Source organism: Cherax quadricarinatus, chromosome 23 (genome assembly GCF_038502225.1).
Source record: "Cherax quadricarinatus isolate ZL_2023a chromosome 23, ASM3850222v1, whole genome shotgun sequence".
NCBI classification, from domain to species: Eukaryota; Metazoa; Arthropoda; class Malacostraca; order Decapoda; family Parastacidae; genus Cherax; species Cherax quadricarinatus.
Genome location: NC_091314.1, coordinates 16,469,665 through 16,496,494, shown reverse-complemented (window position 1 = coordinate 16,496,494; position 26,830 = coordinate 16,469,665). Strand labels below are relative to the sequence as shown.

General features: G+C 41.6%; 1 protein-coding gene across 29 annotated transcripts in view; it reads left to right on the top strand.

Annotated features, from left to right (window-relative positions):
- LOC128685738 (zinc finger and BTB domain-containing protein 7A) overlaps positions 1-26,830 on the top strand; it is a 653,624-nt gene that overhangs the window by 39,567 nt on the left and 587,227 nt on the right. The window contains exon 6 of one of the 29 annotated variants that reach the window (XM_070087981.1): positions 3,729-7,929. The exons of the other annotated variants lie outside the window; for them this stretch is intronic. Coding sequence (XP_069944082.1) covers positions 3,729-3,746 — 18 coding nt within the window. The 3' untranslated portion in view covers positions 3,747-7,929. Of the gene's footprint in view, positions 1-3,728; positions 7,930-26,830 lie in introns of those variants that run through there. 29 annotated transcript variants of the gene reach the window in all.

The window sequence follows — 26,830 nt, the reverse complement described above, 5'->3', positions numbered from 1 at the left end:
CTCTTACAACACACATGGCTTACGGAGGAAGAATTCTGTTCCGCTTCCCCATTAGATTTATGATTAATGTAAAAGAAAAAGTGGATGGTGAATTGAGGAAAATGTGGAGACAAAGAACATTTATCTATGAAGGCAAAAAGAATAAAGTGTCAGGGTATATAGGTACCAGCACTCTGAAATGGGCATGAAGCATGGGTGTTAAATTTTACAGTGAGGAGGAGGCTGGAGGCAGTGATGTAATTATCATGTAGAGAGTGTGTAGTTTGGAGATTAGAAGGTGCAGAGTTACTAAAAGTATTATCCAGAGAGCTGACGAAGGGTTATTGAGGTGATTTGGACATTTAGAGGGTGGAACGTAATAGGATGACTTGGAAGGTGTATAAATCTGTAGTGGAGGGAAGGCAGGATAGGGGTTGTCCTAGGAAAGGTTGGAGGTAGGGGGTAAAGGAAGTTTTGTATATTAAAGGCTTGGACATCCAACAAGTGTTTGTGTGAGTATGTTATATATGAGTGGAAACAAGTGGCTTTCATGACTTGAGTGTCAACAGGGCAACTTTTATGAAGGGATTCAAGAAATTAGTTAACCGGGCTTGAGTCCAGGAGGTAGAAATTACAGTGCCTGCAATTTGAGGAAGGGGTGGTGGTGGAGATATTGTAGTTTGGAGGGGCATCTGAGATGTAATGATGGTGTACCCCTGGTAAGACAGTAATTGAGTGAAGGCGTAAGTATTTGTCTTTTTCTGGTCACCCTGCCTTTGTGGGAGATGGCTGGTGTGTCAGTAAGGAAAAAAAAATAATTAGAATTTTATTTAGTTACTGTTAACCTAATGGTTAAAGTCAAAATTATAGAATAGGCTGTGTGAGTGGTAAATAACATGTCCAAAAAAAAAAAAAAAAATGGTTATGAAGGCAAACTATATCAAATTAACCCAAAACTAATTCTCCAATTGGAAAGAAATTTTGTTTATGGTAACCCAGTACACCCAGAAAATGGGGAAATTGGTTTGGTCCACTTGACACTACTTTTCTGAATTAGAACTTGATGGTTTTTTAACAGATGCTGAGTATGTATTTTGTGTGGTTGCATTTGTTTTACGAAGTGTTAGTTTGTCAGGGATTTTTATGGTAAGTTTTTTAGCTTCTGTACATATGCATGCAAGTGTAAAATCCTCACTGTATTGAGCTCTGAATGACCTGTTGGTTCTAGTGTTACTTGCATTTCACTTGTATCAAAATTGTTATTCTTATTATTTTGACTTAACTCCACATGTTCAGATTGTTCATTCTATTATGACTTGTATTTGTTTCATGCTGTTTTAGCCTTGCATCGATAACAGTCAGTTGCCAAAATATATATATATTTTTTTTTAATTTTAACTGCCTTGCTTACTGTGAAAATCTGCCTTTGACTAAGGGTTAATCTCATGCACATAATCCCTCACAACAGGACACTGAGAAATTACAAAATAACATCAACAGTGTCTTTCAGTGAGCAAATGAAAATAATGATCAGGGGGATAAATTTCTAAAATTTTGACTTGGGAAGAATGAAGACTTTCTAAATGACCGTAGGTAAAAGGCTTTTGATAATTACGTCAGAAGATATGTTGCTTGTAAAGCACAAGGTGAATGCAGCAAGGGTCAGGAAAATGACAGGGTTGATTATGTGAATTTAATAACCAAAAAAAAGTGTCGGTGATGGTACTGTACTTTTCTGATCATTTGCATTCTCTATTCTGATAAATTCAACAGTAGCCATTTAAAGGCTTCTTTCACTCTTAAAGATAAGTTGAGCATCACATGTTCTGGTCAAGACATAGTCATTAACATTGTAAATTGGTGTAGGTGGTGAATATAACAGCTCTTGAGGAAGTTTGTTGTCAACACCATACAGGGTATAATGCAGTGATACTTCTGCTGTTAAATTTAGGGGAGAATTGATGGTACACTGCATATCAGGGCTGTTTGTTAGGAGCTAGTTACCTTAAATGCATTAATAACTTTTTTACTCTTGCTCCTTGTTAAGCCATTACTAGCAGGATGGTGTGCTACAGTGGTTGATGTCTTTATTTTGTAAAGATCACACAGCTTGTTGACTGAGTACAATAGTGTAAAACTGGTCCTCATTGTCAGTAACAATAGACTTGGGAGTGGTATGTAGACAACAGTCTACATACCACTCCCAAAACACAAATGTTTGCTACCTTGCTGTGAAGGCTGGAAATTAGTCAGGTCAATAGAGACTTTCCCAAGCCTTGTTGATGGTGAGATAAGTCTGAATTTGGTTGGGGCCCTCTATGTTACCCTTGCAGAACATTCATTTTTCACAATGCTGTACTTAAATATATCATTTGCCATGCTAGACCAGTAGTACTTCAACCTTTCTTATTAAAGCAGTCCTAGACTAGGTAGGCAACATCAGGAACATTGTGGATTAGCTACAGGGCTGTATCCACTAATGTTGAAGGTATCACTAACCGATGTACATACAGTGTGACAATGACTACCAGTACTGGCAACTCTGTACAGCAAATCATTATTCAGTACTAAGTTACTGATTGGTGTAGGTGACTTCTGATAAGCTGTTGCCCCCTTTGGTTAGGAACTAATTACATTAGACCAAATTTGATTACTTCTGAGTACATATAATGTTCTCAGCTATGAAAGGAGAATCCACTTCATTTACACCAACATGACATAACCAGGCATCAGCACCACATTCTGCTGTCAGACATGTATGCAAAAGTAAGGTTAAACTTCTGGATGGTCAAAGATCATCTTGCTAAATATCCAGTCAGTTGTTTATTCTACAACAGAGGGACTGGTGGTGCATGACCCATCAGCATATGGACTGGGTACTGATATATGACATTATGAAAATGTTGTAGAACCCCAACAATGGCTAAGGCTTCCTGTTCAGTAATGGGATTGTACTTGCCATGTCTTGTGCACTGAGTTGGCACCTATTCTAATCGTGCTAGCATCTGTGGTCTGGTACAAGGGTTTCTTCAAATTGGGGAATGTAAGAATAAAAGAGGTGATTTTTGGTTTTAGAAATTGAAATACTTATTCTTGACTGAAGTCACAAAGGAACATATCATCTTGAACTGGTCAATCAAAAGAGCTGTATTACATGAAAAAATCTTTAATAAAAGATCTGTAGAATTCTGTTAAGCCAACAAAGAATCTTATGGCTTCAGGAGTCTGTGGCTTGGAGAAATTTCTAATAGCAGCTACAGCGAAACCTCTCATTAATGGACTATTAGTGGGGAGGGGTGTGTGATAATGCTGATCATCCACATCTCCTGAATTATGATTGTCAAGTTGTCTTCTGAAGTAGTGGATTTGGTCTGCTGATACAGAAGACAACTGGACATTAAGAATACAAGCTTTGCAACCTGTAGTGCCACAGTACAGTACTATACTGTATAGTAATTTTGTAGCACTCTATGTAATACACAGTAATTTTACCTGTTTTTGGTGGATATAAGGTGTAAACTGCCACGATAGTGGTGACTTTGAGAAACATTTATCAAGTCACTTTCTCAGTCATTTAGGCTGAAAAAACACAGATGGCCAAAATGTAAATGGTCATGATATTGAAAGAGGAACAGGTTAAATGCATGTATCCAGCTTCAGTTGTTTACCACATTGATACTGAGCCCTTATGATACATTCTCTAAAAATTCATAAGTGTGGATAATGGGCCCAAACCTCACTTTCACCAGAAAGGTCGGTGTATTTGAAGGGAACATCAATCTCATCTCGTGCAACTGATGGCTTTAGTCACCTCTCGGTCATCTCTATAATCATCATCACCACTACCCTGTTCTGTTCCAAGAGACTGCTCTGCAATTCCTGCATCACTCAACATTTGGTAACCAGGATCCCTTATCATTTTCTTTTAACCATACCTTCACATCTTCCTCCGTAATGTCTGTTTCACCCATTCTCTGAGGGGTACAATAAAATATTATTGGAGTCAAACCCTCAAAGTCCAACTCAATTTCAAGGTTATAAAAAAAATTTCAACCACTAGCTAATGTTATCGTTTTTGGCTCCTTACATGACACTGCACAATTGAAGATGACAGACTACTAATTATACTCTTTGATCTCCAACATACAGTGGTACCCCGAGTTTTGGCCATAATTTGTTCCAGAAGGCTGTTTGAGTGCTGTTACTGAACGAATTTGTTCCCATAAGGAATAATGTAAATTAGATTAGTCCATTTCAGACCCCCAAAAATACACTTAAAGCACTTACAATGATACACTTACATAATTGTTTGAGTTGGGAGCTGTACTAAACTCGGGGTATCACTGTACATAGGTCTCTGGTGTCTCCTTCCAATCTTCATCCTCCTCAGTTGCTACATGTTCTTCTTCTATGTATTCGGATTGGTATAGCCTCTTGCAGGCTGCAATAACCCCGATCAATAGGTTGAACCAGGGAAGTGATATTAGGTGACAGAAACACAGCCTTAATTTCACCATCTGTGCTGCTTAAATTTTCAGCCCTTGCTTGAGCAGGTGTGTTATCAAGCAACAGAAGAGCCTTGACATCCTTGTGATCTACTTTTAAGGCTCTCTAGCTGGTGCTTGCATACTTCAGGGACAAAATGTGTACAGTGGAACCTCAAATTTTGAATTTAATCCGTTCCAGGAGCTAGTTCTAAATTCGAAAAGTTTGTAAGGCGAAGCAATATTTCCCATAAGAAATAATGGAAATACAATTAATCCGTTCCAGAAACCCAAAAATATTCACAAAAAAATACATTTTATAGATAGTATTACATTATAGTTTTACATACACACAACAAATATATTGTACAGTTATTAATAAATTTAAATAAACATATAAAATAACATTTTTACTTAACTTTATTGAAGATTGGTGATGGCATCTGGAAGATAGGGAGGAGGAGAGAGGGAGTTGGGGTTAGTGTTTGGAAGGGGAATCCCTCTCCATAAGGACTTTCGGTATCAAAACCCTCTCTGGGGTTACTTCCCTTCTCTGTCTTTTAATGCCACTAAGACCAGCTTGAGTCACTGGACCCCTATCTCACAAAATAACTGTCCACAGTCCTCTGTTTCTTGCACCTCTCTAAGATTTTCCTAAAATGGGACATGGTTCTGTCACTGAACTTGATGCAAAGATGGCTTGTTTCAGCTTGCACAGGGTGGTACTGCTACTGAATATCAACATCACATTTTTGTAATGACTTTATTTTATTGTTTTATTTTGGTGTTTTATTTTTTACTTTACTTATTATGTTGTTAGTACAGTGGACCCCTGCCTTATGAAAGCATCGCCTTACGTTAAATCCGCCATACGAACCATTTGAATGCAAAAATTTTGCCTCGCCTCATGATAAAAAACTTACCTTACGCGATTCGTCTGGGATGCGTCCCACGAGTGGCCTTAGCTGCCCCGTGGGTGCCAGTGTTTGCAAGCCAGCCAGTGCAGTCACATCTAATCATACATTCGGTACATTTCATATTATCACAGCCTTTTTAGTGCTTGTAGCTGCAAAATAAGTCACCATGGGCCCCAAGAAAGTTTCTAGTGCCAACTCTGTGGTAAAAAGGGTGAAAATTACTGTGGAAATGAAGAAAGATATAATTACAGTGGACCCCCGGTTAACGATATTTTTTCACTCCAGAATTATGTTCAGGTGCCAGTACTGACCGAATTTGTTCCCATAAGGAATATTGTGAAGTAGATTAGTCCATTTCAGACCCCCAAGCATACACGTACAAACTCACTTACATAAATACACTTACATAATTGGTCGCATTCGGAGGTGATCGTTATGCGGGGGTCCACTGTACTAAGTATGAAAGTGGAGTGCGTGTCTCGGAGCTGGCCAGGTTGTATACCAAACCCCAATCAACCATCGTTACTATCTTGGCCAACAAAACGGCAATCAAGAAAGCTGTTCTTGCAAAAGGTGCAAGTTTGTTTTCGAAACAGAGATCGCAAGTGATAGAAGATGTTGAGAGACTGTTATTGGTGTGGATAAACGAAAAACAGACATCAGGAAATAGCATCTCTCAAGCGATCATATGTAAAGAGGCTAGGAAGTTGCATGACGATTTAATTAGAAAAATGCCTGCAACTAGTGGTGATGTGAGTGAATTTAAAGCCAGCAAAGGTTGGCTTGAGAGATTTAAGAATCGTAGTGGCATACATAGCGTGATAAGGCATGGCGAAGCTGCCAGTTCGGACCAAAAAGCGGCTGAAAAATATGTGAAGGAATTCAAGGAGTACATAGACAGTGAAGAATTGAAACCTAAACAAGTGTTTAATTGCGACGAAACAGGCCTGTTTTGGAAGAAATTGCCAAGCAGGACCTACATTACTGAGGAGGAAAAGGCGCTCCCAGGACATAAGCCTATGAAAGACAGGCTTACTCTTCTGATGTGTGCTAATGCTAGTGGTGATTGCAAAGTGAAGCCTTTATTGGTGTATCACTGAAACTCCCAGAGCATTCAGGCAAAACAATGTCCTCAAGGCTAATTTGTGTGTGCTGTGGAAGGCAAACAGTAAGCCATGGGTCACTAGGGACTTTTTCTGTGACTGGTTACACCATGCATTTGCCCCCACTGCGAAAAATTACCTAATGGAAAAGAAATTGGACCTTAAGTGCCTCCTGGTATTAGACAATTCTCCTGGTCATCCTTCAGACTTGGCAGAGCGACTTTCTGGGGACATGAGCTTCATTAAGGTCATGTTTTTGCCTCCTAATACCACTCCTCTCCTGCAGCCCGTGGACCAGCAGGTCATTTCAAACTTGAAAAAAACTACACAAAAGCTATGTTTCAAAAGTGCTTGGAAGTGACCTCAGACACTCGATTGACTCTAAGAGAGTTTTAGAAAGATTACTTTAGCATCCTCAGTTGTGTAAACCTTATAGGTAAGACTTGGGAGGGAGTGACTTAAGAGGACCTTGAACTCTGCTTGGAAGAAACTGTGGCCAGAATGTGTAGAAGAAAGGGATTTTGAAGGGTTTGAGGCTAACCCTGAGAAGCGTATGCCAGTTGTGGAATCCATTGTGGCATTGGGAAAGTCCTTGGGGTTGGAGGTTAGTGGGGAGGATGTGGAAAAGTTGGTGGAGGAGGACAATGAAGAACTAACCACTGATGAGCTGCAAGATCATCTTCAACAGCAAGAGGCCAGACCTGAGGAAACTGCTTCAGAGGAGGGGAGAGAGAAATTGAGGAAGTTGCCTACTTCAAAGATTAAGGAAATGTGTGCAAAGTGGGTTGAACTGCAAACCTTTGCAGATGAAAATCACCCTGACATAGCTACTGCAAACCGTGTTGGCAACCTGTACAATGACAATGTTTTGGCCCATTTTAGGAAAGTCTTAAAGGAACGGGAGCTACAGAGCTCCAGAGCTACAGAGGTCCAGTGACTCTCAAGCTGGTCCTAGTGGCATTAAAAGAAGAAGGGAAGTAGCTCCAGAAAAGGACTTGCTACCTCAAGTCCTAATGGAAGGGGATTCCCCTTCTAAACAATAGCAACTTCCACACTCTTCCCTCCTCCCATCCGATCAATCATCACCAGATCTTCAATAAAGGTAAGTGTCATGTATTCTATTCTTAGTAGAGTAGTAATTGTGCATGCCTTCTTCAGTTTGCGTGTATTAAAATTAATATTTCATGTGGTAACATTTTTTTTTTCATACTTTGGGGTGTCAGGAACGGATTAATTTGATTCCCATTATTTCTTATGGGGAAAATTAATTCGCCTGACGATAATTTCGGCTTACGATGAGCTCTCAGGAACGGATTAATGTCGTAATGCGGGGGTCCTCTGTACTGTATTTTATACTGTAAGGTTTAGGATAAACACTGTGTACAACACAAACAGTTGTTTATTTCCCAGAAATTTGGCATAAAAAACATGGTCGTAAGTCGAATGGTCGTATGTCGAGCAGGTCGTAAGTCAGATGGTAGGTATATACTTACACACCGTGCTGGCACGGCATGTAATAATAGTAATTTGTAATAATAATAATTTGTAATAATAATAATTTGTAATAATAATAATTTGTAATAATAATAATTTATAATAATAATTTGTCAGAGCATCATTCCTTCTAAAAATTACACGAGAATGGAAGTGTTGGTCTTTATTTATTCTACTGTACCACTCTGGATACATCTTGTACACAATGTTCAATGTACAATGTACATTAACCCTTCGACTGTCGCAATCCCAAATCCTGAGGTGTCTCCTGGTGTCAAAAATTTTTAGAAAAAAAAAAAATTCTTGTGAAATGATAGAGAATCCTTTCCCGATGGTAATGACACCAAAAGAACGAAAATTGATGGAAAACTTACGGAATTACGCTCTCACGAAGTTAGCAACCTCGGTGATATTTACGAATTGGTGATTTTGCCCAATTTGAGCCCAATTTTCGTCTAATTCCATTGTTTCAGTCGACGAAACTCGTAGCTATTTCTTTAGAACTCCACTTGTTCTGTCTATTGAGTACAAGAAACTGCCCATTTACCGATTTCAACTACCCAATAACGTGGTCAGAAATTTGCAATTTGGCCAATTTCATGCATATTAAAAAATATGCCAATTTCAAAATAGGGCTCTAAAATAACATTTTTTTTGTTCATCAGTCATGTCTCCAGGCCCCTCTGATACTACTCTTGCTTTCTATTTTGAATTTTTATTCAAACAAAATATAGAAGATTTACTGTTATGCAGACAACTGCAGTATTGTAATAATTGTATAAATAATATCAACACATTCATGACTGCATATTAGAATGGCTACTTTGACATTTATTGGACAATGACATCATTTGTTACTTTTGAACATCGGCAAAAGTCAAACATTTCCCCATTTCCAGGTTCTGTTCATAGTAAAACCAATCAAAATCACCTGTATTTCTATAATATGTTTTCTATTCTATCAAATGAAACCAAGAAAACGAGAATATAACCATAAATACTATACAAAAATACTCCACAAAGTCGGCATTTTTAATCCAAAAACACGGTTGGAGTTTTTTTTTTCTCATTATGCACTGCGTGCTGCAGGATTTTTTTTATATGGTGCACACTGACCACACAGAATCATTCTCTCATATGTGGGAATACCAGCTTTCTCCTGCTTGATTTGAAGCCGCTAGAATTTTTGAGTATGTCCACCTATCATCTGACTTACGACCTGCTCGACATATGACCATTCGACTTACGACCTGCTCGACATATGACCATTCGACTTACGACCTTGTTTTCTATGCCAAATTTCTGGGAAATAAACAACTGTTTGTGTTGTACACAACATTTATCCTAAACCTTACAGTATAAAATACAGTACTAACAGCGTAAAAAGTGAAGTAAAAAATGAAATACCAAAATAAAACAAAATAGTCATTACAAAAATGTGATGTTGATATTCATTAGTGTACTGAATATCAATATGAGTGTACAGTGGAACCTCGCCTAACGAACGCATTGCATAACGTTAAATCCGCCTAGCGATACATTTTAATGCAAAAATTTTGCCTCGGCTAGCGCTAAAAAACTCGCTCAACGCGGTTCGTTCGAGACGCGTCCACGTGTGGCCTGAGCTCACCTCACTAGTTCCGTGGGTGCCAGTGTTTACAAGCCAGCCACCGCTGCCGCTTCCAAGCATACAAACGGAACATTTCATATTATCACAGCCTTTTTAGCGATTGCACCTGCAAAATAAGTCACCATTGCCCCAAGAAAGCTTCTAGTGCCAGCCCTACAGCAAAAAGAGTGAGAATTACTATGGATATGAAGAAAGAGATCATTGCTAACTATGAAAGTGGAGTGTGTGTCTCCGAGCTGGCCAGGTTGTACACAAAACCCCAATCAACCATCGCTACTACAGTGGACCCCCGCATAACTATATTAATCCGTGCATGAGAGCTCATTGTTATGCGAAATTATCGTTATGCGGATGAATTTTCCCCATAAGAAATAATGGAAATCAAATTAATCCGTGCAAGACACCCCAAAGTATGAAAAAAAAAAATTTTTACCACATGAAATATTAATTTTAATACACACAAACTGAAAAAGGCATGCACAATTGCATGACACTTACCTTTATTGAAGATCTGGTGATGATTGATGGGATGGGAGGAGGAGAGAGTCTTAATGTTTAGAAGGGGAATCCCCTTCCATTAAGACTTGAGGTGTCAAGTCCTTTTCTGGGGTTACTTCCCTTGTTCTTTTAATGCCACTAGGACCAGCTTCAGAGTCACTGGACTTCTGTCGCACAACATATCTGTCCATAGTGGCCTGTACCTCTCGTTCCTTCATGACTTCCCTAAAGTGTTTCACAACATTGTCAGTGTAATAGTCACCAGCATGGCTTGCAATAGCTGTGTGAGGGTGATTTTCATCCATAAAGGTTTGCACTTTCAGCCACATTGCACAGATTTCCTTAATCTTTGTAGTAGACAACTTCTTAAATTTCTCTCTCCCCTCCTCCGAACCAGTTTCCTCAGGTCTGGCCTCTTGTTGTTGAAGTTGATCTATCAGCTCATCAGTGGTTAGTTCTTCATTGTCCTCCTCCACCAACTCTTCCACATCATCCCCACTAACCTCCAACCCAAAGGACTTCCCCAATGCCACAATTGATTCCTCAACTGGCATACTCCTCTCAGGGTTAGCCTCAAATCCTTCAAAATCCCTTTTGTCTACACATTCTGGCCACAGTTTCTTCCAAGCAGAGTTCAAGGTCCTCTTAGTCACTCCCTCCCAAGCCTTACCTATAAGGTTTACACAATTGAGGATATTAAAGTGATCTCTCCAAAACTCTCTTAGAGTCAGTTGAGTTTCTGAGGTCACTACAAAGCACCTTTCAAACAGAGCTTTTGTGTACAGTTTTTTGAAGTTTGCAATAACCTGCTGGTCCATGGGCTGCAGGAGAGGAGTGGTATTAGGAGGCAAAAACTTCACCTTAATGAACTTCATGTCTCCATAAAGTCGCTCTGCCACGTCTGTAGGATGACCAGGGGCATTGTCTAACACCAGGAGGCACTTAAGGTCTAATTTCTTTTCAGTTAGGTAATCTTTCACATTGGGGGCAAATGCATGGTGTAACCAGTCATAGAAAAAGTCCCTAGTGACCCATGCCTTACTGTTTGCCCTCCACAGCACACACAAATTAGCCTTGAGGATATTCTTTTGTCTGAACGCTCTGGGAGTTTCTGAGTCAACGTCCTCCTTGGTAAGGAAACGAAGGACTGGAGACCACACAGGGTCCTGTCGTTGGGCTCTCTCGAGATCCTCAACAGAGAACGAATTGCCGACACTCACGAATGCTATATGTCTCGACAGGGCGTCAGCTACAACATTTTGCTTACCTGGGACATAGCAAATTTCAGGGTTGTAGTCATTGAACGTGAGCGACCACCGAGCATGCTTTCCCGAGAGGTTCTTATTTGCAAAAAGGGCCAATAAGGGTAAATGATCTGTATAAATCTTGATAGGATAATGATAGATGATATCCCGAAAATGACTCAGGGCCCATACAATGGCTAAAGCTTCTAGCTCTGTCACTGAATAATTGACTTCCGCTTTAGTAAGAACACGGCTAGCATAGGCAATAGGCTGTTGCTTCCCATTAGATTCTTGTGACAAGACTGCACCGATGCCAACTTTGCTGGCATCAGTCGTCAAGGTAAATGCCTTGGTGAAATCAGGGAATCTAAGGGTTGGGGCTGATGTTAACTTGTTCTTAAGAATGACAAAAGCTCGTTCCTGATCGCACGTCCACTCAAAAGGAGCATCCTTCTTGAGTAAGCGTGTCAGGGGTGCCGCAATGGTGGAGAAACCTGCGATAAAGGTGCGGTAGAAACCCGCCAGGCCTATGAAGGACCGGACTGCATCCGCCGTCATGGGTCTGGGGAATTTCTGCACGGCCGAGATTTTAGACTCGTCCGTCTTTATGCCATTCTGAGTTACTACGTGACCCAGAAATTTTATTTCCTTCCGGAGGAAATGACATTTGGAGAGCTTTACCTTAAGATTTGCCTGAGCTAGCCTGTCCAATACCCTGTCAAGTTTCTCAAGATGTGACGGGACATCTTGCGACATGACTATGAGATCATCCAGGTAGACCATGAGCGTGCCACCTAGGAGGGTACGGAAAATTGTCGTCATCAAACGACTAAACGTGATTGGGCTTCCGCGCAAGCCGAAGGGCATCCTCCTGAACTGGTAATGACCAGTTGGAGTAGAGAAAGCTGTCAACTCTCTACTCTCATCATCGAGGGGGATCTGCCAGAACCCTTGAAGAAGATCAAGAGTTGAAAAGACCTTATTATCGCCGATGTTCTGCAACAGGTCGTTCAGAACTGGCAATGGAAAACGGTCTGGGATGGTACATGCATTCAGTTTCCTGTAATCGATAACAGGGCGCCAGGTTCCGTCTTTCTTGGGAACCAGAATAAGGGGAGCATTCCACGGGGAAGTGGACTCCTCAATAACTCCATCACGGAGCATCCGTGTAATGAGTTCTTCGGCGAAGACTCTTTGCGCATGTGGCAGGCGATACGCAGGTACATAAATGGGTTTAGTACCTTTGTCAAGTGGAATACGGTGAGAGATCAGTGAGGTCAAACCCATTGACTCACCATCTAGTGCAACTGCAGAACGTGCACGATTGAGAACCTGGAGAAGTTTTGGAACCTCTTCAGGATAGTCTGTCAAAGCTAGATCATCTTCCTGCACTGGCCGGGTGTTGGAAGAGTCAGCAGCAGACTCGCCTGGGAGAACTGCACTCACAAGGAAGTCAGCTGGGGCTTCACCCTCCACTCTCACCGGGAGAGGGAATCTGACAAGGTCAACAAGTGAGGTATTCTTCCGCAGGGGAAATTCTCGACTATGCATGTTGACAACAAGGACTTGCAACTTACCACGTTGCACTGTGTGCAAGGATGGTTCAAGGGAGAGGCCCTTGACTCGGCATGTGTCGTTGTCAACCAGCACATGGTCTCCTTCAAAAGCTCTGCTCACGTACACCGTAACAGGAGTGAGCGAGTTAGCTGACAAAGTGACGTCATACTTTGTACAAGCAGTAACTCTGCTCGCTGATGCCATGACACGAGTCAGACAGTCGCCTGCCGACAGGGATACTGCGGCTTGACAACTGCTGGTCTCTACAACAGCGTCAGAGTTAGAGTGAAGGTTAGACTGGGCGTCCCCAGACTGGGTTTCACTGGTAACTATGCGCTGATGGCCAGGAGGTGATGGGCAACGAGCTCTACTACGAGGTCGATCAGGACGAGAGACCGACCCCGGGGAGAATGTGCTATGGAAACCACCAGTTTCCAACGATTCTAGGCACTGTGCGTACTCTGAGACGGAGTAGCACGTAGTGGATCCTAAGCGCACGCCCCAGAAGGGCACATCCACTCCGTTGAATTCCGCTTTCCACTCAGCTGGATCTAAACGGATCCTAAGATCTGCCATGGTTTTGAACCCTATGAGCAGGTCACCATGGAAAACAATACCATCCACGACTAAGAATTTTGCGGACAGCTTGTGACCCTGGACCACAAATTCTAGCGTTGTGCGACCACGAACCGTCAGCGGTTTACCTGAGACTCCTCTCAAGGTCTGAATGGCAGATGGCTCTGTCAACATGGCCGCGTGAAGGCCAATGTCTCGGAAAAAGGTGGAGCGGACAATGTTAACCACCGAACCTGTGTCTAGGAAAAGCTGAACAGGCTTATTGTGGACAGTGGACTCGATGAGCGGTCCACATGGGTTGTCATACCGAACATGAAGGCATGACAGGCCGACGCGATCCCCGGAGTCACAGCTGCTCGAGGCTCGACACTTGTTGACGAGGCTCGACCTGGAAGGTACGGTAAGAGTCTCAGCAACAACGTCAAGACACTCGGTTTCCTCACTGTCGGCAAGCGTATCGCTGCCCAGGGCGGCGAATGCATTGCGGACAGGGACGGAATACAGCGACTCCGACAGGGTTACTACGTCTTTCGCTGGTTTTGCGGACGCGCCTCTTCCCCCGAACTAGTGGAAGGGCTTCTACGAGCATGTGCATTGCGCGACGACTGCTTGCTCCACTCAGCTGTCAGCATACTTCGCAGCTTGTTACACTCATGGGAGGTATGACTGGAAGTATTGTGGTAAACACAGATTCCCTCGCGAGACTGGGCATGGGGACGGTGACGGTTACCTTGATACTGAGCGTGGGGACTGTGACGGTTACTTTGCGGGGACTTAAGTTTGTAACACTCAGATCGGTAGTGCCCTCGTTTGCCACAGTTAAAACAAGTCACTACACGCTTAGCGGGTGAGGTTGGGGGTGGTGTCTGCTGGCGACGTTTCGCCCTGGTCCAGGAAGTCGATGACTGCCTTTTTGTATAAGACCGACTGTTGTTACTGTGGTCGCTATTTTTACTTAGGCGCGTATTAGTGGGACTGGGGTTAGAACCTTTGTGGGTTGGCTGTCTGACAGCAGCAGCAAAAGTGACTTCCGGCTGCGACCGCGGGGTCACTGCGGACGGCGCTGCAAGGATGGGTAGGGGATCATCCGCAAAGCGGCAAACCTTGCCTTGCTCGGAAGGCGGCTTGAGCGAGTCGATGGCGTCATATGCACCCAGGACGTCGTGCTGAGGGCCGAGTCCTAGCGCATCAATGGCAGCCCAGAGGTTAGGGGCGGAATCCCTCCGCATGATGCCGACAGCCAGCATGGGGATGATGTCTTTAATAGCCATACGGCCATCACCATCCGCCCACTTAGTGGAGTTGACGGCATCAGTAAAGTCCGTGGCGGCTTGCTCGAAACGGCAAACGCAAGCCAGGGGGCTTTCGTGCCGGTATTGACATTCGGCCAAGACGCTGGTAACGATGTCAATGTAATGGCGTTGGCGACTACGCCGAAAATAACGCCTAAATTCCTCCTTAAGTTCACCCCAAGACTGAATCTTACAAACGCGCTTGAGCTGCACAAAGGCACCTATATCACCCTGGGTGAGATCCACTGCTGCAACAGCAGCACGAATGTACTGTGTATCTGTTGGGCTATCAAATAGAGCCTGAACAGTCGCCTCGACTGACTGCAGCCATGGCTCTAAACTATTTGCACGACCGTCAAAAATAAGGGTCAGTTGTGGACGACGAGCCGGCCCACTGGTGGTCGAGGCGTGAGCCACAAGTTGACCAACTGTCGCTGGGGCTTCGATGCCCTGCCGCGTGCTCACGCTGGCTGAGGCACCATTGCTGGCACCAGCAGAATCTGGGGTATCGGCATGGCCACTGCGTGTCCTAGTCATGACGTCGATTGTTGAAATGCAAGTAGGTCACGAAGATGGTAAACAGGTCAGAGCAAGAAATGGTATGCACTGGCTACAATTCAAAACAGAGTCAAAGAGAACTCAGCACCACAGTACTAGGTAAACTGCTTAGTGATAGAAATAATTTGAGCAAAACAACAATAAAAAGGGAAATAGTGATACACTCTGAACACAAAATAAGAGATGTATGCAAGTGAATGTACTACAGGGAAGTGCACAAAATGAAGCTAAGGATAGTCAATAATTTCACCAGGAATCTGGCAACAAAATTTATGAAAAGGAGTTTGAACTGTAAACACTGGTAGCAAAAATTGCACAAAATTAAAATAAATCAGGTACTACACAACACTAAACTGTGCTGCAAGCACAGTTTAAAAAGATTGCGGGTGCTAGCAGTAGCAAATTGAAACGCAAAAAAAAAGGTAATTCACTTGCACAAGGGAAGTTGGCACAAAAAAGATATCAGAGTATGGAATAGTGCCAAAAATCACACTCAAAAGAAAAATACACTGACCAGAATTGCTATATTGCACACAAAATAAAATTAATAAAAATGCAAATTATTAAATTCAAGAATATGGCAAAAGTTAACTGGTGTTAGCAGGGTGTACACTGGCAAAAAGGAAAAAAAAAAATTTGCACAATCTCAAGGTCAAAATTAATTAACTTCACAAGGAATTTTGGTAATTAATGGTAAATAAGCAGGTTCCCAAAAATACACTCAATGACTTGGGTATATAAAATAGCAAAAAGCAATGCACATAGGTGAATATTCACTGATAAAACATAGAATATATGTAGAGCAAAAATAAATGGGGGAACAGAAAAAAAAATTTAATGGGCTAGGCACAGATTGTATGACTGCAGGTAGAATATACTAATACTTAAGTACTTGAAGATTACACTTATTAAAAAAAAGAACTAACAAACAAAACAGTGCAAGGGTGTCAACAATCTGTGGCTAACTTGCAGGTGCAACTAGAAAAAAAAAATAACAGCACACAGGAATTACATGAAAACTGTATGTGAGAGGTAAATTGTATAAATGGTCAACACTGAACAATTTAAATCAATAACTGAGGTGCAAGAAGCAGAATAATAAAAAAAAACTGGAATTTAAAATGTAGGAGTGCAAAAATAAATTTACAAAATTTAATAAGCTGTAGGTAAATGGCAAAATGTGCACTGATGACACTGAACAATTTACTGAAGTATGGCTTCAGTAACTAACTGTATTGGTGCAGGACAGTTAAATAATGTCACAAAATATTAGGAAATGCTAGGTAAGTCACTGTTTACTTAACTTTGAGTGCAGGTGGACGAAGGTACGGCAGGTACTGGAACTTTCAGTGATGTTCTAGTGTCACTACACGCCTCGTAGCATTTGTATACTGCTATGGGGCTTCAATGTCGTAGAAAAAAAATATCAGAAAGGACTTGGGAAGAACAGGAAAGACCGGAGTAACTCTGTGGAGGTATAAAATATTAGACGTGGGTACCCGGCGTGAACCACAGCTGGTGTATGGTTGTTTACACTGGCAAGCGTGTCTGGGCGCGCTGACTGACTGCGGCTTCAGCACACGGAGAACAAAACATTTACTGCACTACTCGAACGTGCTAAAAACAAGCTTAAGTGAAACTTTGAACTGGGACGAGTAAGTTTTACTGTAACAAATCACTGGGGAAAACAGAACTGGTGATGAACTGGGAATAAAACAACAAGGGAAAGGGAAAAAAAAAAGATTTTTTAAACTGGGCAACACAAAAAAAAACTGCACTGGCTGGAGATACGTAGGTGCTGAGTAGTAGTAGACACTATGATGAGTCACGAGCTGCCGTAGACGCTGAACTTTGCTGGCTTAGGGGCTAAGCCAACTGGGTTCCCACGTGGTTAAGCCCGGTAGAACTTCTTGGAGGAACTCTACTTCTTGTAGCTGAGAAGGGCGTAGGGACGCTGTAGGAGGCAGGAGAATGGTGCTGGAGAGTGTTGAAGGGCTGTAGAGAGGGTGATGAGGTGAACACGTGACTGCTAAGGCTGGAGATGACGCCGTGATGCCTATGTCCAGATTTTGTGGGAAAAATCTAGGACGAAGATCTATCTCGGGTCCCGTCAAGACGCTGGGAGTAGCAGATAACTCTTTAGGCTAGCAGGTGCGTTGGATGACGACGGATGATGTTGACTGGTGTCGACCGATCCCCTCCACCCTGAAAAGGCTCACAATGCCGCTGACTCCGCTGCCACCACTGTTATTGCTGTTCTTACTGTTGAACAGCGGTTTAGTGCCGATGAAGGTAGCGTAGGTAGCAATGATACGGCCGTGGACTAGATTGGCTTTAATCGGGTAGGAGTGAGTACACAACGGGCAGTGTGAGGAAGTGACCGCAAGCCAGTCCGTGGAGGGGGGAGAACTTGTGTACGGCAGGTCGGTCCAGGCGGGAGTGAGAGAGGGTGGACTGTGTGTCCCACCGACCTAGGTAGGCCTACAGAGGGCAGCACTGAATGCCGCGAAATATGAACTAGTCAGAGCAGACGGCTAGGCTGTGTGCTCTGCCAGTACAGGCTGTCTACAGATACACTAATAAAGGCTTCACTTTGCAATCACCAGTAGCATTGGAACACATCAACAGAGTAAGCCTGTCTTTCATAGGCTTATGTCCTGGGAGTGCCTTTTCCTCCTCAGTAATGTAGGTCCTGCTTGGCATTTTCTTCCAAAACAGGCCTGTTTCATCACAATTAAACACTTGTTCAGGTTTCAGTCCTTCACTTTCTATGTACTCCTTGAATTCCTGCACATATTTTTCAGCTGCTTTGTGGTCCGAACTGACAGCCTCACCATGCCTTATCACACTATGTATGCCAGTACGCTTCTTAAATCTCTCAAACCAACCTTTGCTGGCCTTAAATTCACTCACATCATCACTAGTTGCAGGCATTTTTCTAATTAAATCCTCATGCAACTTCCTAGCCTTTTCACTTATGATCACTTGAGAGATGCTATCTCTTGCTATCTGTTTTTCATTTATCCACACCAATAAGAGTCTCTCAACATCTTCCATCACTTGCGATCTCTGTTTCGAAAACACAGTTGAACCTTTGGCAAGAACAGCTTCCTTGATTGCCTTTTTGTTGCCTACAATAGTAGCGATGGTTGACTGGGGTTTATTATACAACCTGGTGAGCTCGGAGACACGCACTCCACTTTCATACTTATCAATGATCTCTTTCTTCATCTCTATAGTAATTCTCACCCTTATTCCTGTAGGGTTGGCACTAGAAGCTTTCTTGGGGCCCATGGTCACTTATTTTGCAGATAAAATCGCCAAAAACACTGTAATAATACGAAATATTCCGATTGTATGCTTGGATGTTACCTCGGAGGCTGGCTGGTAAACAATGCCACCGGCGGAACATGTGAGGCTGGCTAAGGCCACACATTAGATGCGTCTCGGACGAACAGCGTTGAGTGGGTTTTTTAGCGGTATGCGAGGCAAAATCTTAGCGATAAAACGTATCGGTATGCGGATTTAACGTTATGTAAGCCCAACGGTATGCGGGGGTCCACTGTATTGTGGCCAAGAAAACGGCAATCAAGGAAGCTGTTCTTGCCAAAGGTGCAACTCTGTTTTCGAAACAGAGATCACAAGTGATAGAAGATGTTGAGAGACTGTTATTGGTGTGGATAAATGAAAAACAGATAGCAGGAGATAGCATCTCTCAAGTGATCATATGTGAAAAGGCTAGGAAGTTGCATGACGATTTAATTAGAAAAATGCCTGCAATTAGTGATGTGAGTGAATTTAAGGCCAGCAAAGGTTGGTTTGAGAGATTTAAGAATCGTAGTGGCATACATAGTGTGATAAGGCATGGTGAGGCTGCCAGTTCAGATCACAAAGCGGCTGAAAAATATGTGCAGGAATTCAAGGAGTACATAGACAGTGAAGGATTGAAAACCTGAACAAGTGTTTAATTGTGACGAAACAGGCCTGTTTTGGAAGAAAATGCCAAACAGGACGTACATTACTCAGGAGGAAAAGGCACTCCCAGGACATAAGCCTATGAAAGACAGGCTTACTCTGTTGATGTGTGCCAATGCTAGTGGTGATTGCAAAGTGGAGCCTTTATTGGTGTATGACTCTGAAACTCCCAGAGTGTTCAGGAAAAACAGTGTCCTCAAGGCTAATTTGTATGTGCTGTGGAGGGCAAACAGTAAGGCATGGGTCACTAGGGACTTCTTCTATGACTGGTTACACAATGCATTTGCCCCCAATGTGAAAAATTACCTAATTGAAAAGAATTTAGACTTTAAGTGCCTCCTGGTATTAGTCAGTGCTCCTGGTCATCCTTCAGATGTGGCAGAGCGACTTTCTGAGGAAATGAGCTTCATTAAGGTCAAGTTTTTGCCTCCTAATACCACTCCTCTCCTGCAGCCCATGGACCAGCAGGTCATTGCAAACTTCAAAAAACTGTACACAAAAGCTATGTTTGAAAGGTGCTTTGTAGTGACCTCAGAAACTCAATTGACTCTAAGAGAGTTTTGGAGAGATCACTTTAGCATCCTCAATTGTGTAAACATTATAGGTAAGGCTTGGGAGGAAGTGACTAAGAGGACCTTGAACTCTGCTTGGAAGAAACTGTGGCCAGAATGTGTAGACAAAAGGGATTTTGAAGGTTTTCAGGCTAACCCTGGGAATCCTATGCCAGTTGAGGAATCTATTGTCACATTGGGGAAGTCCTTGGGGTTGGAGGTTAGTGGGGAGGATGTGGAAGAGTTGGTGGAGGAGGACAGTGAAGAACTAACCACTGATGAGCTGCTAGATCATCTTCGACAGCAAGAGGCCACACCTGAGGAAACTGGTTTGGAGGAGGGGATAGAGAAATTGAGGAAGTTGCCTACTTCAAAGATTAAGGAAATGTGTGCAATGTGGCTTAAAGTGCAAACCTTTTTTGATGAAAATCACCCTTACACAGCTATTGCAAGCCGTGCTGGTGACTATTACTCTGACTATGTTGTGAAACACTTTAGGAATGTCATAAAGGAACGGGAGGTACAGGCCTCTATGGACAGATATGTTGTGCGACAGAGGTCCAGTGACTCTCAAGCTGGTCCTAGTGGCATTAAAAGAAGAAGAGAAGTAACCCCGGAAAAGGACTTGCCACCTCAAGTCCAAATGGAAGGGGATTCCCCTTCTAAACACTAACACCATCAACACTCTCCCCTCCTCCCATCCCATCAGTCATCACCAGATCTTCAATAAAGGTAAGTGTCATGTAACTGCATGTCTTCTTCAGTTTGTGTGTATTAAAATTAATATTTCATGTGGTAAAAATTTTTTTTTGTTCATACTTTGGGGTGTCAGGAACGGACTAATTTGATTTTCATTATTTCTTATGGGGAAAATTAATTCACCTAACGATAATTTCGCCTGATGTTGAGCTCTCAGGAACGGATTAATAGCGTTAGGCGAGGGTCCACTGTACTGTGTGTGTATATTACTTTTTTTTTTTTTTTTTTTTTTTTTGCCTATTTCTGTTGCTTACTTAACGTATGTTAGTGTAAAGTTGTTTTCTGGCATTTGTAAGTGGAGGAAATGGCGTTCTGCTTTCTGGTGTTGTCTGTTTTGCGGCAGTAGCTTGGAACCTAACCTGCCATATAAGTGGGGCCCTACTGTACACCATAAGAAAGAGATTCCAATGAGAGTCCTAAAAATGTTTGTCATGAGTCTCAAAAATGTGATGGGGCTTGACTTTAACCTAAATGCCAATCTTCAGAAGTGATAATGACTTGTAGAAAATGTAACAGGGCTTGAGTTTAACCCAAAAACCATTCTTCAGAAGCTATAATTACTTGTAGAAATTGTGACAGGCTTGAATTTAATCCAAATGCCATTCTTCAGAAGTGATAATGACTTGTAGAAATTGTCACTGGGCTTGAGTTTAACCCAAAAACCATTCTTCAGAAGCTATAATTACTTGTAGAAATTGTGACAGGCTTGAATTTAATCCAAATGCCCTTCTTCAGAGTGATAATGACTTGTAGGATGGAAAAGACTGCTAATTCCTGGCTGTCCTCATGAAGAAGGATTTGTCAAAATGATTATTAATAAGCTGAGCATTTATAAAGAAAGCATTGTTGTCCTTGATGTTACATAACAAGTCACTCAGAACAGGCTGAAGAAATGGAACTGGGATAGTCTCATTGAGCTGACGAAAGTCTATGATGGGATGTCGTGTTCCGTCTTTGGTACCAGGATATCAGTGTTGCATTCCATAGGGTAGGGGGCCAGCTTGGAGTGACAACCTTGTCCTCCAGCATCTTGACAACAAATTTCTCAGCAACTGTGCATTGAGAATGTGGAAGTCTTGACAGGTGTGTGTGTGTGTGTGTGTGTTTGTGTTGTGCTACTGGGTCAGTTGCTGTGTTCCTTCCTTAAGTGAATGTGACCTGACCTGACTAGGTTGGGTGCATTGGCTTAAGCTTGTAGGAGACTTGGACCTGCCTCGCATGGGCCAGAACAATGGGCTAGTAACCCCTTTTCCTGTAAAGATTACTAAAAAGAATAAGAAGAAGAAAATTGTCAAAGTGGGAAGTCTGTGTGTGGATGTTGTGCAAATGATAAGAAAGAGATGATTGTGGATGTTATGAATGAGAAGAAGCTGGATGTCCTGGCTTTAAGTGAAACAAAGCTGAAGGGGGTGGGAGAGTTTCAGTGGAGAGGAATAAATGGGATTAGGTCAGGGGTTTCAAATAGAGTTAGAGCTAAAGAAGGAGTAGCAATAATGTTGAAGGATAAGATATGGCAGGAAAAGAGGGACTATAAATGTATTAATTCAAGGATTGTGTGGAGTAAAATAAAGGTTGGATGTGAAAAGTGGGTTATAGTAAGCGTATATGCACCTGGAGAAGAGAGAAGTGTAGAGGAGAGAGAGAGGTTTTGGGAAATGTTGAGTGAATGCGTGGGGAGTTTTGAACCAAGTGTGAGAGTACTGGTGGTTGGGGATTTCAATGCTAAAGTGGGTAAAAATGTTGTGGAGGGAGTAGTAGGTAAATTTGGGGTGCCAGGGGTAAATGTAAATGGGGAGCCTTTAATTGAGCTATGTGTAGAAAGAGATTTGGTAATAAGTAATACATATTTTATGAAAAAGAGGATAAATAAATATACAAGGTATGATGTAGCACGTAATGGAAGTAGTTTGTTAGATTATGTATTGGTGGATAAAAGGTTAATGGGTAGGCTCCAGGATGTACATGTTTATAGAGGGGCAACTGATATATCGGATCATTATTTAGTTGTAGCTACAGTTAGAGTAAGAGGTAGATGGGACAAGAGGAAGGTGGCAACAACAAGTAGGAGGGAAGTGAAAGTGTATAAACTAAGGGAGGAGGCAGTTTGGGTGAGATATAAGCGACTATTGGCAGAAAGGTGGGCTAGTGCAAAGATGAGTAGTGGGGGGGTTGAAGAGGGTTGGATGAGTTTTAAAAATGCAGTATTAGAATATGGGGCAGAAGTTTGTCGTTATAGGAGGGTGGGGGCAGGAGGAAAGAGGAGTGATTGGTGGAATGATGAAGTAAAGGGTGTGATAAAAGAGAAAAAGTTAGCTTATGAGAGTTTTTTACAAAGCAGAAGTGTTAAAAGATGAGCAGAGTATATGGAGACTAAAAGAAGGGTGAAGAGAGTGCAAAAGGAGAGCAGATGATAGAGTGGGAGAGGCACTGTCAAGAAATTTTAATGAAAATAAGAAAAAATTTTGGAGTGAGTTAAACAAGTTAAGAAAGCCTAGGGAACGTATGGATTTGTCAGTTAAAAACAGAGTAGGGGAGTTAGTAGATGGGGAGAGGGAGGTATTAGGTAGATGGCGAGAATATTTTGAGGATCTTTTAAATGTTGAGGAAGAAAGGGAGGCAGTAATTTCATGCACTGGTCAGGGAGGTATACCATCTTTTAGAAGTGTAGAGGAGCAGAATGTAAGTGTGGGGGAGGTACATGAGGCATTATGTAGAACGAAAGGGGGTAAAGCAGCTGGAACTGATGGGATTATGACAGAAATGTTAAAAGCAGGGGAGGATATAGTGTTGGAGTGGTTTGTACTTTTGTTTAATAAATGTATGAAAGAGGGGAAGGTACCTAGGGATTGGCGGAGAGCATGTATAGTCCCTTTATATAAAGGGAAGGGGGATAAAAGAGATTGTAAAAATTATAGAGGAATAAGTTTACTGAGTATACCAGGAAAAGTGTATGGTAGCGTTATTATTGAAAGAATTAGAGGTAAGACAGAATGTAGGATTACGGATGAGCAAGGAGGTTTCAGAGTGGGTAGGGGATGTGTAGATCAAGTGTTTACATGGAAGTATATATGTGAACAGTATTTAGATAAAGGTAGGGAAGTTTTCATTGCATTTATGGATTTAGAAAAGGCATATGATAGAGTGGATAGGGGAGCAATGTGGCAGATGTTGCAAGTATATGGAATAGGTGGTGAGTTACTAAATGCTGTAAAGAGTTTTTATGAGGATAGGCTCAGGTTAGGGTGTGTAGAAGAGAGGGAGACTACTTCCTGGTAAAAGTAGGTCTTGGACAGAGATGTGTAATGTCACCATGGTTGTTTAATATATTTATAGATGGGGTTGTAAAAGAAGTAAACGCTAGGGTGTTCGGGAGAGGGGTGAGATTAAATTATGGGGAATCAAATACGAAATGGGAATTGACACAGTTACTTTTTGCTGATGATACTGTGCTTATGGGAGATTCTAAAGAAAAATTGCAAAGGTTAGTGGATGAGTTGGGGAGTGTGTGTAAAGGTAGAAAGTTGAAAGTGAACATAGAAAAGAGTAAGGTAATGAGGGTATCAAATGATTTAGATAAAGAAAAATTGGATATCAAATTGGGGAGGAGGAGTATGGAAGAAGTGAATCTTTTCAGATACTTGGGAGTTGACGTGTTGGCGGATGGATTTACGAAGGATGAGGTTAATCATAGAATTGATGAGGGAAAAAAGGTGAGTTGTGCATTGAGGTATATGTGCAGTCAAAAAATGTTATCTTTGGAGGCAAAGAAGGGAATGTATGAAAGTATAGTAGTACCAACACTCTTATATGGGTGTGAAGCTTGGGTTGTGAATGCAGCAGCGAGGAGGCGGTTGGAGGCGGTGGAGATATCCTGTCTAAGGGCAATGTGTGGTGTAAATATTATGCAGAAAATTCGGAGTGTGGAAATTAGGAGAAGGTGTGGAGTTAATAAAAGTATTAGTCAGAGGGCTGAAGAGGGGTTGTTGAGGTGGTTTGGTCATTTAGAGAGAATGGATCAAAGTAGAATGACATGGAGAGCATTTAAATTGGTAGGAGAAGGATGGCGGGGTAGGGGTCGTCCTCGGAAAGGTTGGAAGGAAGGGGTAAGGGAGGTTTTGTGGACAAGGATCTTGGACTTCCAGCAGGCGTGCATGAGCATGTTTGATAGGAGTGAATGGAGACGAATGGTATTTGGGACCTGACAATCTGTTGGAGTGTGAGCAGGGTAATATTTAGTGAAGGGATTCAGGGAAACCGGTTATTTTTATATAGCCGGACTTGAGTCCAGGAAATGGGAAGTACAATGCCTGCACTCTAAAGGAGGGGTTCGGGATATTGGCAGTTTGGAGGGATATGTTGTGTATCTTTATACGTATATGCTTCTAAACTGTTGTTTTCTGAGCACCTCTGCAAAAACAGTGTTTATGTGTGAGTGAGGTGAAAGTGTTGAATGATGATGAAAGTATAGTCTTTTTGGGGATTTTCTTTCTTTTTGGGTCACCCTGCCTCGGTGGGAGACGGCCGACTTGTTGAAAATAAATAAATAAATAAATAAATATATATATACAGTGGACCCCCGCATAACGATCACCTCCAAATGCGACCAATTATGTAAGTGTATTTATGTAAGTGCGTTTGTACGTGTATGTTTGGGGGTCTGAAATTGACTAATCTACTTCACAATATTCCTTATGGGAAAAAATTCGGTCAGTACTGGCACCTGAACATACTACTGGAATGAAAAAAGTTCGTTAACCGGGGGTCCACTGTGTGTGTGTGTGTGTATATATATATATATATATATATATATATATATATATATATATATATATATATATATATATATATATATATATATATATATATATATATATATTATATATATATATATATATTATATATATATATATATATACACACACACACACACACACACATACACATTCATACATACATACATACATAGGAACCTCGGGTTACAAACGCCCCACCATGCGAATTTTTCAGGATACGAACCGTCATTTGGTTGATTTTTTGCTTCAGGATAAAAAAAATTTTTCAGGATGCAAACATTCCCATCAAGGGAGGTTCCTTAACCCTTTCAGGGTCCAAGGCCCAAATCTGGAGTCACGCACCAGTGTCCAAGATATTTAAAAAAAAAAATTTGTTATTTTTTCTTATGAAATCGTAGAGAATCTTTTTGTGAAGGTAATAAAACAAAAAGTACGAAAATTGGTGGAAAATTGACGAAATTACGCTCTCGCGAATTTTGATGTGTCAGCGATATTTACGAATCGGCGATTTTGCCGACTTTGACTCCCATTTTAGGCCAATTACATTATTCCAATCAACCAAATTCTTAGCTATTTCACTAGTATTACTTCTATTCTATCGATTGAGCACAAGAAATCGCCAAGTCAACTGTTTCAACTACAAAATAAAGTGATCGGAAATTGTTAATTTGGCCAATTTAACACAAAGTTCAAAATATTCCAATTTCAAAATAGGGTCCAGAATGAACAATGTAGGCATTCCTGGCACTAAACTAACATTTCCTCTGTTCATTAGTTATGTTTTGAGGCTTTACAAATAAATTTCATTTTGATTTTTTATTCACATAATGAATTTTTATTCACACCAAAAAATAGAAGATTTACTGTTATGCAATACTGTAATAATTGTATAAATATCATCACCATATTTGTGAATGTATATTAGACCCACCAGCTGATGTGTATTAGACGTGTGAGGTCGTTTGTTTACTCTTGAATATCGGCAAAAATTTAACATTTCCGCTACTTTGAGCTCAGTTTCAAGCCATTTCCAATGCTAAAACCAATCAAAATCATCTCTATTTCTGTAATATGTCTTCCATTCTATCAAATGAGACCAAGAAATCGCAAATACAACTATAAAAAACATACGAAAAAACACTGCAAAGTTGCTGTTTTAATCGAAAAATCATGATTTCATTTTTTTTCTCTCATTATGCACAGTGTGCTGCAGGATCTGTTTTATGTGGTGCACACATACCACATAGATGTATTCTCTCATATCTAGGCCCAAATGTACCACTCACAGTTTATCAGAGTGAGCTGAGCTCATGGCGTAGATCTACGGTTTGGACCCTGAACATAAAGCCGTAGATCTACGGGACGGACCCTGAAAGGGTTAAATAAATAAATAAATAAAATATATATTTCTTCGCAAACG